Below are 15,193 nucleotides of genomic sequence, written 5' to 3'. Positions count from 1 at the left end.
CAAAGTTATACATGGTCTGGCGCCTCCAACAATAAGTGATCTAATTAAACAAAAGTCTAGCAGTGTTGCCGGGTCTCGATTGACTCGAGCCACTATTAAAGGTGATTGTGAATTGGCATTTAGACGGACCTCCTTTTCACAGAATGCTCTGTCATATCAGGGAGTGAGCTTCTGGAATCATCTTCCACTGTCAGTGAGGGAAAGTACAAGTCTCCCCATCTTTAAGAGTCACTTAAAAGGTTGGCTGAGGGACACACAAACACGTAATCATGTTTAATTAGTCATGCCTTACATTGGACATGAAAAAGAGTTAAATGTATTACAAAAAGGGAAACAAGTATTGTAATGGGTCAGATCAATATCAGGACAGTCAGGGCATGTATAATATTGGGGATTGTGCAATATAATTGATGTGCCTAAGGCTATAATCTGGCATATTTACATTTGTTAATATGTTCATTATGTATTTTCCCTCTTTCTAAATTAAATTAAATTAAATTAAAATTAAGTTGGAGAAAAAGCAATGCAAATGAACCACACTGTGTGATGTAAGGAGCTCTCTGATTAGTGTGAGACAGGCTGACTGCCTGAATTTCTCTACGCTGACTTTTCTACACAGTGTGTTGCTTGTACAAGGGCATATAAAGATCATTACGAGTGGTCATTGCTCTGAAATTGCTGCCAGGAGGATGCATCATCTATGTAATGTGCTGAGGATTGTCTCTTTGTCAGGTCATCCCTCAGCTTCCAGGTTAGAAAAGTGGCACAGACGTCTTTTATTCATTAATAAATTATTTATTAGTTGGTTTAATTATTTAATTATTGTTACCTAAACAAATAACATTACACATTTTTGGATTGCAAAGCTGTTTATACAAGAAAAACAGAGTACAGCAGAGTAATAGTCTGATCCCTGCCCCCCTCAGACTGCAAGCTAAAATATCCTTTAGCATGATATTAAACAACAAAATGCTTTAACTTATTTAACAATACATTGGTTGTAAAATAAAAGAATATCAAATAAAACTTCATGTTAAATGATAGGACATATTTAGCCACAGTTTTTGTTGTGCACCTTTGCTACAAGAGAAAAAAACTTGTCACTTGTTCTGAGAGGCACAAGAGGAACTGGGGTATTACATAAGTAACTCATGGGTGGCAGAGATGTATGTGCAAGACATTTATGAGGACAGTGATAAAGTATGAACTACGCCCCCACCAGATCAGTACCACATAAATGTCTTTGTGGATATAGAGAAAGCATATTTAGGGTGCCAAGAGAGGAAATGTGGTACAGAATGAAGAAGTCAGAAGTGGAAGAGATGTTGAAACATTCTCAAGAGAGCTCATGGGTTTTACCCATCATAAGATGTTTCTCGTGTGAAACCTCGGTAATGACACAGCTTTTTATAGCCCATCAGTTGGGACTGATCCAGTTGATATTAATTTGTACTAAGTGGCAGGATTAATTTCTTATTACTGGTAGAGTTTAGCTGGTGTTCAATTCATGGGTTCTGTACTTGTCTCATTGTGTAATTTTTCATTATTAGACATGACTTAATTTACAGACATCTATGGTTTGATTTCCTTGCATGTGTGGATTGGATGGGTTGTTACTGACAGATTTTTATTTCAATAATACCTTTAGAAATACGTTTACTCAGAAAATTGGTGACGTGTTCAATACTTATTTTTCCCGCTGTAAGTGTCCACTGCTTTCTGTTCAGCTTCATTTCAGGAGGTCATCTCATGGCTCCATGTTCTGCAGTATTTGTTGAGTGTGGATGTTAAGTTAAGGAGAAACTCTCTTCTCACATATCCAGAATTGTCTATTGGAACATGGTGCATCATTCCAGCTGTCTTCTATATTGTAATTATTTATCTCTCCACAATTTTGCCATGTGCCACCATTTGGCTCTTTATCCCCCTGATTCCAGTAGCTGTAATACAGATAAAATTATATGAATTAAACTCAACAATTCAGTCAGTATTTTGTTTTCAGTAAGCTATTAACCAAATTAATTTAGTTAAAGTGCACAATGACTTTATGGACAAGAGACAGATTTTATTTTTATTTCAACCTTGTGCTCGTTTGAGTCCCATCCACCCATTTCCATGTCCCCTCTCTCTCTGAGTCAGTCAGTCCAATCCACAAATTCTTCTTGAACTCGTTCACAAAGTTCTTTTTTAGAAAGAGAGAAATGAAATGTAAACATGCAGAACTTAAAGTGATGCATCAGTGTATCAGCTGTTTTCATTCAGTGTTTAATTCTTTGTTCTACACACATCTGTATTAAGTTTGAACACACACAAACCTGTTCCTCTCGGCTGTTGATAATCATCAGGTCTGCACCTTTTTGAAGACAGTCTTGTCTGCTTTCTTGCCAGGATTTCTTCTCTGAAGACACCTGGTACAAACTATCACTGAAAATTACTTTTTCTCGGCGATCTGTTGAAGAAAAACAGAATAATAATTTGTGCTTGCTTTGTGATAGGTAGCATACATAGAATCGCAGTTAGACCCTTTAAAGAAGGCTCATAATGGGAAGAAGCAATCAGTGGTACAAATTCAAAGCACTTCAGTTAAAGTGTGTGTGTATATACATACATACATATACAGTAAATATATATATATATATATATATATATATATATATATATGTATGTATATATGTATATATGTATATATATATATATATATATATATATATATATGTGTATGTATGTATGTATGTATGTATGTATGTATGTATATATTTTTTTTTTTGGGGGGGGGGGGGTGACTTTCAGGTGTATGGACCAATGTTTTCGTTTCTGATCAAACCAGAAATCTTTAATGAGCAGCTAGATTTGTCTCGCATTAAGCTCCAGAGTTAATGCCAGTTAATGCAACATCGAAGCAGCTGTAATCCATAGCTGTGCGTGTTCATGGAGCTTGCAGTTTCACCTGCTGGACATCACTACCTGACAAGTTTAACTGTCTTCAGAACATTGCAGAGGCCTTATTGACAGTATTTGGCTCTACATATCTGTGTGAGCAGATTTTCTCTCACATGATGTCCTCAGGTAGCCATCTGAATGCTGGACACTCGGAGACCTGTGTCTCTGAGTGGGAAACCAGAGATCACATAACATGTGTGTCTCTGTATTAACAGACATGCCATATTGGCTTAGTTTATTTTTCTTATCATTCTTGTGAGGAGACCATAAATAGCATTTGTATTTTCTGTTGTACAGTTCACTTGCTGTTATGGAGTTCTTGTTATGGATAAAAAGTGTCTTTTTTTTGTTTCAAAATAGCTGATAACTATTCGCTGATAGCTGCCAACATCTGCTAACAAATATAATTCTATAAAGTGGTTCTATATAGTGTGTAACTGTTAATATAGAGCGTTATTAAATTTATTGCTAATGCAATCATATGGCACACTGACCTCTGAGGAAATTTTAAATGGCACTCATCATCAGAAAGGTTGCCTACCCCTGAGATAGACAGACAACCATTTGCAACTACATTCACACTTATGGGGAATTTTGAATTCACCAATTATCATAACCCACTAGAGAATGAGCGAAACCATGCAAACATAGGGAGAACATGAAGACTTCACACACACCACACAAAACCAGGATTCTTGCCTCACCATGCTTTTTAAAAAGCTACATTTGTTAAAGTGTTAAAGACTTAGAGGTAAATCTGCCATCAAGCATTAAGATATAATTACATTGAAGGTCGTCTCTGCTTGTGGTCATGTCTTCCAATCTTTTCTGGAGCTGGTCTCTCTCTTTAACCAGATTGTTGAAACTGGTCTGTAACTGGTTTCTCTCACTGGTCACGTTGTCGTAAAGCTTGTGTAGTATCACTGTCTTCATTTCCCACTGAGATTTGCCTTGGGTGACTGTTGGACATCATCATAAAATAAATACATCACCTGTGACGATTTTAGCATGCTTTACATTCATGTTGTACTCACAAAGAAAAACCACAGTTATGAGTCCAACCAGGAGGAAAAGACACAGCAGACCCAGAAGAATCACAGCAGCTCTGCAGGAACTCTTCTTTAAAATTTCAGGACCTACAGGTAGAAGTAAATATTTGTTATATGTCTAATCATAAATTTTTTTTATATCCTTATACATTTTATTATAACACCAATTGCTGTTTTTATCTAAAAAGTAGTATGAGAGACTTATTGCATCTGAGAATGGGTCTTGGTGGAAGCGAAACAAATACCATTACAGTGGAACCCCGGCTTACGAAGACCCCATTTAACGAAAAATTCAAGTTACGAAGGCACTTAACGGCAATATTTCTGCCCGTGGTACGGCAAAATGCCCGCGTAACAAAATAGATAAAATAGAAAATTTTTAAAAATGTAATTAAATTCCATAATGTTATGTACATGTACACGTACGTATGTATGCATGCATATGTATACTTTCTTCAGACAGTTTGTATAGAATTCTCTGTTTTATTTTTAGTTTAGTTTTGTGCACAAAACTTTAGCAACACGTAATTGTAATATCTATAGATAGGTTTGTGTTTTTTACCTGGGGGTGAAGGTCCAGTTGTTTTACGTTGTACGGTTTGGATCACTTCATGATTCATGCAAATGTCTTCCACAGTTTGATGCTCCCTTTTAGACTTTCTGCGACAACCTAATACTTCCTCTGCATTCTCATAGACTTCATCCATGATTTTATCTGTATTGGAGGTTTAGTTGGGTCTTTAAGTCTCTGAGGTGATCAGTGCTTTGCAAGAGTCTCTGAAGTTGTGTGTAGTAGCTCTGAACTGTGTGAAAATATACTGACACAAGCAGTTCTCTTTTTAACAGGAAACTGAGATCTGATGGCACTCCTCAGGGCTGTGTTTGGGATTATGACTGCATTTGTCTTTGTATTTGAATATGCACTTAGTACTAGCTGCAGCACTTTTTCTACTTGAAAGAATTTAAAATATATCAAGCATTATAAGTATGAATAAAAACAGGAGAGAAGGCCACTGCATATTAATCCTAAAACATTATATATTAGAATATGTTTATAAAGTGAATACTTTCCATGGAACATGGGATGCAAAAAGTTGGGAAATGGCTTCAATTAGAGCATCGTAAAATGACAAGAGGCTCCCTCCTAGATTTAGAGATGTTCTTTCCTATTTCACTTTTGATTCCCCGCTTAACCAGCGTTTCTCCCTGTCCAGAATGTGTGTGTAACGGAGCCAAGGTGATTTTATTTCCACAGTGTAGTTTTTTTAAAGGAAGGAAACCTTCCTCCAAACGGACAGAGCAGTGGAGCCGCCAAGGGAAAGCACACGATTAAAAAAACTGTATAATTAAAATATAATTTATTATATTTAAATAGTTAAAAATGCAAAATGAATTAAAACAACCTTGGCCAAGGGGTAACACAATAAAAAGCAATAAAACACAACATTAAAAGTCCAGTGGCATCCGCCACGATATAAAAGTCACAAAGAACTAAAAAAGTCCGTCACAAAGAACTAAAAAAGTCCAGCGAAGTGATGTAAAAGGGAAACCCAGCGGAGTCCTCGCCTTCCTCCCCGCATTCCGCGTCCTGGTACGCTGAAGAAAGGGAGGGAGCGGCAGTCACTATTCTTTTCGGCAATTTTCATTCAATAAAAGGGGCTAAGTCGAAGACTTACCCCGGGTGGGCAGAGCTCTCAACTCCGCCCGCCGCTTCTTTAAAACTGCAAATCGGCACCAGCTGTCTCGCCGCCTCTGCTCTCCCGCAGTGCACAAGCTGGGCTCTCGTTACTACTGCCGTCCGCCTGTTCGCTCCGCGTCCCTAGTCGCTGGTGCTGTCCGTCCTCCTAACGCCCAGCTCCACCAGCCCCTTCGGCTTGCAGGCGCCGCCGCCGCCTGGCACCACTTACTCCTGGCCGTCATTCTAGCCTCTCGGTCGAACCCCTTCCTTTGGTCTGCCAGGCCCTCTTATTGGCCTCTCTGGGATCTCTCGCAGGTGTGATCAGTTTATTATCAGGTAGGGGCGGAGTCTTTCCAGGACAAGTCATCAAATAAATACCATTAAAACATGCAGTAAAACTCATAAAAATAAACCAGTGTACAATATTAAAATATTAAAAAGGTAAAACGCAGCAAAACATGCATAGTAGAAAAACTTAGATGACTTGTCCCTTTCCACCCCGTGACATGTGCATCCATCTCATTGAAAGAATGGCCTAATCCTTGGATTGGACCAATTTTTGGCACAATGGTCTTTGATCAGTGGTTCTTGATCAATGTTCAATTTGCATATTAATAATCAAGAAACTGACTTCACAGCCCAATGTTCACCAGTGGTGCTAGTTTCAGTTATTATGCAAATATACTGTTAATAAGCTTGGGGAAACCTGCAGTCAGCTGAGACTAAAGAAGTCACTTGGATGACTGAAGAAATTTTTCTCCCACTTGAAAAGCTACATCCAGATGAACAGAATCAACTCTTCTTTCCTTACCTGGATGATTGAGCATGCATTAAGACTTTACTGTAATGCAATCTTTATGAGATATCACAGTCTTGTTTTGTTGCTTTGTCTTTGTACTTAAATGCCTGCTTATTGTCTCAAAAAATGTGAATTTTGTCACAACATGGTGTTATTCATGAACAAAACAAAAAGCATTTCTCATAGTTTTTTTGTCATTGTGTCGTGTTGTGATCTCTATCTTGCTGTGTCTCCCATGTGTTATAGTCTCCCAGCTAAATTGTGTGATTACTGTAAACAATTCACACGATTGTGTTCTGTTTCTGTCCATTTGCATTCTTCCTCTTTTCGTCCAGTTGCTTATGTATGTGTTTTGTTCTATTACTTGTTAATTTGGGTTGAACCCAGGACTGTATAGGCGTTGGCTGAATAGCAGTGGTGTTCACCTTGGGGTGTCGGTCAGAACACACAGGACGCACAGATAAAGGTTATACCGTCTTTACTGTGATTCCTCAGCTTAACAGCAACAACAACACAGTCATGCAACCGCAGGCTTACAGAGTGGTGAGGGGTGTGGGTGTGTGGTCTGTGAACAGAACATATACAGAATACTGAATGTAATAAACATCTAAGTCATGAATTATGATGCATTAGCGTTCTTCGAATCTCACCAGAACTACAAATGGGAATTCCTATATGAACATCTACATGCACGAGTTTCATACACTACTCCCAAACCCATACAGTACATGACATTGATTGCCAATACACCCAACAACAATATATCACAAACACCAAATCGTTTAGCTTACAGCTAGCAGGTATGTAGCATAACAGGTAGCATTAGAAGCATGAACTAGCCACATAGCGAACAGGTCGATACACATTGCACTTCTACATCCACTAAATGTCTAATTGGCATAAAAGACTAAAACTGTCCTTTCCAGGCATGGCTCCACGTCTACTCACAGTTCTTTAGCGACGCACACAACTCACACCGTGTGTAGACATCCCCTGCTGAGTCAGTCTGCCAGGTGGCTCTTGCTATGTGTTAGCTCCAACTCTGATCACTGGAACATGTGCTCAATGTGCAACTCGCCCCCACACAGCTGACAGCCTTTCCAACAATTACTACTTCTGCAAATTTTGTGTTATTTTAACCATTCTGCTATTCTGCTCTTTCTTGCTCAGTAGTCTGCTATTTCTAACTTTTATACTTTAGAAAATACATGCATTGCTAGGGTTGCATACAATCAAGAGTGTACCACTCTAGCTAAGAAATGTCACTCAAAATCAGAGCTGGAAGTCTCTACCCGGACAGGTGTTCGAATCACAAATGATGCAATGTAGAGACATAAGCCTTTTGACAATATGTTTTCAGATTCTCCTGACACTCACAAATTTATTTGATACCGTTTTGCCATGAATTACATTTATTTCAGAGTATCAAATCTGTCCTTCCCTCAGACTCCGTCAGATGTCAAAATTTGGAAATTATATCATTTTTTTTCTCACGTGCAGTATCCTAGATCAGCGGTCCCCAGCCCCAGTACCGGTCCGTGAGTCGTTTGGTACCGGTCCGCGAGAGTTGAGGCTCGGGTGTGAAATGTATGGTTTTCAAGGTTTTTATCGGTTTTTAGCGTTATTTTGTTATCGTTTTTATCGTTAACTCGGTTTTCCTGGGTCTTTTCATGTGTGTTATGAATAAATCTTCTTTTTTTCAATACTGGTACTAGTGTTATTTGGTTGTATTTACCCGCGACACCTTAAAGGCCGGTCCGTGAAAATATTGTTGGGCATAAACCGGTCCGTGGCGCAAAAAAGGTTGGGGACCGCTGTCCTAGATAGATTATTGTAGTGGTAACAGTACGTATCTTTCCCGGTGGCTTATTTTGCAGGATGTGGAGCAAAAGAGTAAAAGCAGTTCAATCTTATAAGCTCCTGGAGCAAACCAATGTGCCAGGCTAGGGGAGTGTGGTTAAGGCATTTTAATTTATATAGAAGTGATTGAAGTTTATATATTATTGAATTATTTATAGAATTTGTAACACATTGGAATATGTCTATCATGTGGTATATTGTCGTTGATGTTTTCTCATGGGGAGGTTTATGTTTTCCATATGCTCGCTGGAATGGTAGAGTATAAAAGGAAGACAGCTGCTTTTGAGGGGGTTGGATTCTTTCTGTGTGTTGATGTGTCAACATGTATTCTCTTTAATAAAGTCTTCCATTTGATGGATGTATTTTACTCCAGCCTCGTGCCATTTTATTGGAAGTGACCCATGACCACCAGCCAAAACTGACACTAAACATTATCAGCTAACATTCAAATTAATGTCTGCTACCCTTCATGTAACACCACAGCCCCTGTGCACCAATAACAAAGATTTTTAATCCATCACACTACAGCAAACTAACCTCTTTATCCTATTAGTATTGCTATTTTAATGCAACCTTTAAATAACACAGTCTGCTTTACATCGACTTACATGTAAGCTTTAAATTTCCACTTTATCAAATAGGATTGAGCAATCCTTACCTTTAAATCTCTTCTTCCTCTCCTGTCCTGTCTTTCTTATCTTTCTCCATCTCTGAGTGACGTTAGCTCTCTTTCTTTGTTCTCTCTTTGAACTGCAGCAGCTGGAGTTTTAGCTAACAACACACTTGACCAAAAACTGCAAACAAACAGTTTGTGTGTTTGCTGATGTTTGCTGAGCTGAAAAAACTTTGGATTTGAAATTACCTGCCACTTAAAAATCATTGCTACCTTTATGCTCGCTAATCTTCAGTAGGGCTAGCTAGATGCTGAAGTACTGCAAACGCAACTTACAGATGGTGTTGTCCCAAAAAAACAAAGTGCCATCCGCTTCGCCAGAGGTTGTTTGGTTTCCCCGATGTATAAATCCTGGCAATCCTCCTGGCACGTAACAGCGTACACTATGTTACTCTGTGTCGGGGGACCCGATCCTTGGGGTGGACCAGTTTTTGGCGCAGCGTGTTTTGGGGTTTAAAAGCCACAGAGAGTCGGTGTTTAGAAAAAATGCGTCTCAACTGCTCCGATACTCCTGACACATATGGGATCACTACAGGTTTTCGCTTAGGCAGCGGTTGTCCTTCTCTCCTGGATCGGCTGGAGCTTTCTTTAGGTGCCTTTCCAGCTTTTATAAAAGTCCAGCTGGGATAACCACATTTACTCAGGGCCTTCTTGATGTGCTGTTCTTCTGCCTCCCTGGCCGCTATGTCAGTGGGGATGGTGTTCGCTCTGTGTTGTAACGTCCTAATGACACCCAGTTTGTGCTCCAGTGGATGATGAGAGTCAAACCTTAAATACTGATCCGTATGTGTAGGTTTATGGTACACATCAGCTTTTAGATGTCCCCCATTACTGATGGAAATCTCACAGTCTAAGAAGGCTAACCTGCCACTTTTCATATCCTCCCTGGTGAATTTGATGTGTCTGTCCACCGCGTTAATGTGATCCGTGAATTGTGGTACGTCCTGAGATTTGATTTTCACCCAGGTGTCATCCACATATCTGAACCAATGGCTTGGTGGTGTTCCAGGGTAGGATAACAAAGCCCTCTTTTCCACTTCTTCCATGTACAAATTGGCCATGATGGGTGAAACTAGGGAGCCCATGGCACACCCCTGTTTCTGCCTGTAGAACTGACCCTTGTATGTGAAGTAGGTGGAATGAAGACACAGTTCCAAAAGCAAACACACTTGGTGGATGCTGAGAGTGGTCCTGTTGCTGAGGTTGGTGTCATCCTGTAATATCTTACGGACTACCTCCAACGCTTCTGTGACCGGGATGCAAGTGAAGAGAGATGTAATGTCGTACGAGACCATGGTTTCATCTGCCTCCATAATGACATCTCTCACCTTCTCAACAAAATCCAAGGTGTTCTGGATGTGGTGTTCAGAGCTGCCCACCAGCGGGTTGAGAATCGAAGCCAGAAACTTGGAGATGTTATAGGTGACCGAGTTGATCATGCAGACAATCGGTCTTAAAGGTGCACCCTGTTTATGTATTTTTGGTAAACCATACATACTTGGTGTAGATTCCCCTGGGTACAGCCTGTGATATGAGGTCCGGTCAATAGCCTTGTCTTGTTCTAACTGCTTCAGACAGTCTATCACCCTCTTCCTGTAGCCACTTCCTGGGTCTCGTTTCAGGGGCTCATAAGTATTTTCATCACTGAGTAGTGACAAAATTTTCTCATGATAGTCCTTCTGGTTTAGCAAAACTATGCACTTACCCTTGTGTGCTGGACGGATGATAATGTTGTCATCACTAAGTGATGTGAGTGCCTTCCTCTCCTCCATGGTGATGTTGGATGCCGGGGCCTTTGCATTGCTGAGATAGGCCGAAACTTTCAATTCAATTCAATTAAATTTTATTTATATAGCGCCAAATCACAACATAAGTCGCCTCAAGGCGCTTCATAGATACAGAGAAAAACCCAACAATCATCATTGTGGGCGACCGTGGCTCAGGGGGTTGGGAGGCGTATCTGTAACCGGAAGGTCGCCGGTTCGATCCCGGGGCTCTCTGTCCTGGTTGTTGTGTCCTTGGGCAAGACACTTTACCCTACTTGCCTACTGGTGTTGGCCAGAGGGGCCGATGGCGCGATATGGCAGCCTCGCTTCTGTCAGTCTGCCCCAGGGCAGCTGTGGCTACAACCGTAGCTTGCCTCCACCAGTGCGTGAATGTGAGAGTGAATGAATAGTGGCATTGTAAAGCGCTTTGGGTGCCTTGAAAAGCGCTATATAAATCCAATCCATTATTATGACCCCCTATGAGCAAGCACTTTGGCAACAGTGGGAAGGAAAAACTCCCTTTTAACAGGAAGAAACCTCCGGCAGAACCAGGCTCAGGGAGGGGCGGCCATCTGCTGCGACCGGTTGGGGTGAGAGAAGGAAGACAGGATAAAAGACATGCTGTGGAAGAGAGACAGAGATTAATAACAGATATGATTCAATACAGAGAGGTCTGTTAATACATAGTGAGCGAGAAAGGTGACTGGAAAGGAAAAACTCAATGCATCATGGGAATCCCCCGGCAGCCTATGTCTATTGCAGCATAACTAAGGGAGGATTCAGGGTCACCTGGTCCAGCCCTATATGCTTTAGCAAAAAGGAAAGTTTTAAGCCTAATCTTCAAAGTAGAGATAGTGTCTGTCTCCTGAATCCAAACTGGAAGCTGGTTCCACAGAAGAGGGGCCTGAAAACTGAAGGCTCTCCCTCCCATTCTACTTTTAAATACTCTAGGAACAACAAGTAGGCCTGCAGAGCGAGAGCGAAGTGCTCTAATAGGGTGATATGGTACTACAAGGTCATTAAGATAAGATGGGGCCTGATTATTTAAGACCTTGTATGTGAGGAGCAGGATTTTGAATTCAATTCTGGATTTAACAGGAAGCCAATGAAGGGAAGCCAAAACAGGAGAAATATGCTCTCTCTTTCTAGTCCCTGTCAGTACTCTTGCTGCAGCATTTTGGATTAGCTGAAGGCTTTTCAGTGCGTTTTTTGGACTTCCTGATAATACAGTTTTTCTCAGTCGCTTTGGTGCATTTCTCACAACAGAATTGAACTCTCCACCACTACTAAGGCACTTCTCAAAACAATTAGTGCAAACTGCAAAACATGGTGGATAACTTGCAAAAGTGAGTCACTCCATCAAAAAGAAAAGTCAGGTGTCCAAAATAAGTTGTCAATGCATCAACAACAAATCTCTTGAGCAAAACAGACAATACATTCATCAAAAGCAAGTACTGATACCAAACAAAGTGTCAGGGCTGTCACAATTACAAGTCATTAGACCAGCACCTTTGGTCACAAAATCACATGGTCTGAACATGTTCCCATTGTGACGGATGTCTTTGTAGGTGCTTCCCAATGACATGTCAAGTCCGGACCGCATGCATGGCATGTTGAAAACCATAAATTGTAAAGGACAATCAAGACACTCCATATGCACTCTTGATAATATTTAATTGAAACTGTTCACAGCATTGTGCAAACTGGGGAAATACAGTAAATCAAACATTTTACAGCAAACAAACTCACCTAGACAGTAAACCTCACTGCAGTAGTTACGACTCAAAAAAAACAAACTGAAAAACAGACACTGCTGCATATCAATCATTGATATCTAGACGCTCCCGTCTGTCTGCCCACATATTTGCATCAACATCACAGCGTATGTCAGCTCTATCGATGCATCGGGGAAAGTATCTTCTGGAGTGTCGAATCCACCCTCTGCAGGACTCTGCTGTGATGTCATCACAAGCTGCATCCATAGCTGCTAGCAGGGTCATTTGGGTATGTGGATGCCTGTCATATACCTTCCACCTCCAGGAAGAGAAAAACTCCTCAATTGGATTCAGGAATGGACTGTAAGGAGGAAGAAACTCCATAAGCATCCTGTCGTGTGCTGCAAACCACTGCCTGACTACAGCAGAGTGATGGAAGCTTACATTATCCCAAACCACTACATACATTGTCCGATTGTCACCAGGATCATCCCTTCCATTTTGTGGGATCAGGTCCCTATGAAGAGCATCCAGAAAAGCCAACAGGTGTTGTGAATTGTATGCACCAATACGAGGAATATGGGTGTGAACACCATTCTCTGAGATTGCGGCACACATTGTAATATTCCCTCCTCGTTGGCCTGGGACATCAATGGTGGCTCTTTCTCCAATGTGATTCCGTCCACGCCGTCTGCCTTTTGCGAGATTGAATCCCGCTTCGTCAAGATATACAAACATGTGCAGGGGTTCCCTGGCCTCCAACTCCAGGATATGCTTTACAAAGGATGAGAATCAGACAGGTCTGTAATGGTGCATTTGGCAGAACAGATTGTACAGTTGGAATTGTACATAGGATTACAGTAACATGCATAAATGTAGGTTGAGTACATGGCCTAAACTGTTACAGTGAACAGAGGTACATATGCGAACATGTGTTACCTGTACATACTGGTGACGGAGCTCCTTCACTCGATCACTGTTCCGTTCAAATGGCACTCTGTACAATTGCTTCATGGACATTTCATTCCGTCTGAGGACTCTGTCTATGGTGGAAATTGATATTGACTGAATATTTCCGAAGATGGTGTCATCGTTTACGACAGTTCTTTGTATTTCTCTCAGTCTCAAAGCGTTGTTTGCAGCCACCATTGCACAAATTCTTTCCTCTTGCTGCGGAGTCATAAGTGGACCTCTTCCACCTCCTCTAGGTTGTCTGGCAGTCCTTTTTGAGATGCAGATGGGAAAACACACACATGTAAGCGCAAACATGCTTACAGTGATTGTCACAGGACTATCATTCAAAACTCCTTTCTTTACAGCATTACTGTATTGTACCACAGCACACTATGCCACACCTGGGCCAAGTCTGCGCTTCAGTTACAGTACGTCTATGTGTAAGGATCTGTAAGGTCATGTCCTAATGCAAGTCTCCTGTATGACTATGAAAGTGCAGAGCAAATTAGTTTGTGCTGCATACTGTAACTAGATTACGGTGTGCTCACCTGTTTTCCCGACGAAATGTCTGGATGATAGAACTTACAGTAGTTCTCCCAACATTTGGCTGCACCCTTCGACCAGCCTCGGCCATTGTGAGGCCATGGTTTATCACATGATCCACAAGTGTTGCCCTGATTTCGTCAGGAACGTGTCTATGTGGTTGGCCTCTTCTCACCCGGTTTTGTCCTCGTCCTCCACCGATCCTCACTCCTCTTCCACGAGGCTGACGTTCCATGTTCTGCTGTTTTGTAGATTCAGTATGCACCTCATGCCAATCCTGTCTGTTGGTTTACATTGCAGTATATATGTACTTGTGGAGTGGGGGATGCTGTGCCGCGGTTCACCTGTGACTGGGTAGGAGAGGCTTTTCATTGGTTGCAAGTAGGAGTGACACACACCAATTTTCATTAGTGTGAGATAAGGTTCACCTGAGACATGTAGTTTATGGAGATTTTCATGGGAACTCCTCCAAAATAGGGTTTTCAAAATGGGTGTATGAATCGTTTGACAAGCTGTTCAGCAATTTTGAGTGCACTGACACAAGCAATGCAATGAAGACTATTAGTTGTAAGGACAATGACTATTCAGCCGGTACAAGTATGAATAATTGTGACATTCATGATGAAAGAAAGGAGATAGTGATGAATAGGAAGTCAAACGTGACCATTCTTTAGATATTTGTACTCACTCAACTGCTTCATGTCCAAAGGCATTTGCCTTTGGACGCAGTGAACGTGAAACCGCCACAGGGTTGTGCCAAAACGACTACATGTTGTGGTGGTTGAACTAACTGTTGTGCAATGTTTAATTCTGTTGTGAGAAATGCACCAAAGCGACTGAGAAAAACTGTAATGAATTACAGTAGTCCAGCCTGGAAGTAATAAATGCATGAACTAGTTTTTCAGCGTCACTCTGAGACAGGATATTTCTAACTGTAGAGATGTTGCGCAAATGGAAGAAAGCAGTCTTACATATTTGTTTAATATGTGCTTTGAAGGACATATCCTGGTCAAAAATGACTCCAAGGTTCCCCACAGCGTTACTGGAGGCCAAGGTAATGCCATCCAGAGTAAGAATCTGGTTAGATATCATATTTCTAAGATTTTCAGGGCCGAGTACAATAACCTCAGTTTTATCTGAATTAAGAAGCAGAAAGTTAGCGGCCATCCAGGTCTTTATGTCTTTAAGACATTCCTGCAGTTTAACTAATTGGTGT

The 15,193-nt window shown here is 41.0% G+C and overlaps 2 protein-coding genes across 2 annotated transcripts; both read right to left on the bottom strand.

Annotated features, from left to right (window-relative positions):
* Positions 1-807: 807 nt before the first annotated feature.
* On the bottom strand, positions 808-4,759 carry LOC146708063 (uncharacterized). Its single transcript, XM_085459788.1, has 6 exons — positions 4,552-4,759; positions 3,975-4,076; positions 3,726-3,899; positions 2,316-2,449; positions 2,082-2,182; positions 808-1,940 (listed from the first exon to the last, which is right to left on the bottom strand). Exons 1-6 carry the CDS (start codon positions 4,694-4,696, stop codon positions 1,793-1,795), a joined length of 804 nt encoding a protein of 267 aa, XP_085315914.1. The 5' UTR covers positions 4,697-4,759; the 3' UTR covers positions 808-1,792.
* Positions 4,760-12,234: 7,475 nt separating this feature from the next.
* On the bottom strand, positions 12,235-14,816 carry LOC146708062 (uncharacterized). Its single transcript, XM_085460913.1, has 3 exons — positions 13,983-14,816; positions 13,420-13,702; positions 12,235-13,254 (listed from the first exon to the last, which is right to left on the bottom strand). Exons 1-3 carry the CDS (start codon positions 14,210-14,212, stop codon positions 12,586-12,588), a joined length of 1,182 nt encoding a protein of 393 aa, XP_085317039.1. The 5' UTR covers positions 14,213-14,816; the 3' UTR covers positions 12,235-12,585.
* Between the last annotated feature and the right edge of the window lie 377 nt (positions 14,817-15,193).

This window comes from Copadichromis virginalis, linkage group LG6, assembly GCF_057382275.1.
Source record: "Copadichromis virginalis isolate Kocher_CV1m ecotype Utaka linkage group LG6, C_Virginalis_male_GT1.1, whole genome shotgun sequence".
In the NCBI taxonomy this organism is placed as follows: Eukaryota; Metazoa; Chordata; class Actinopteri; order Cichliformes; family Cichlidae; genus Copadichromis; species Copadichromis virginalis.
This window is presented reverse-complemented; position numbering and strand designations above follow the sequence as displayed.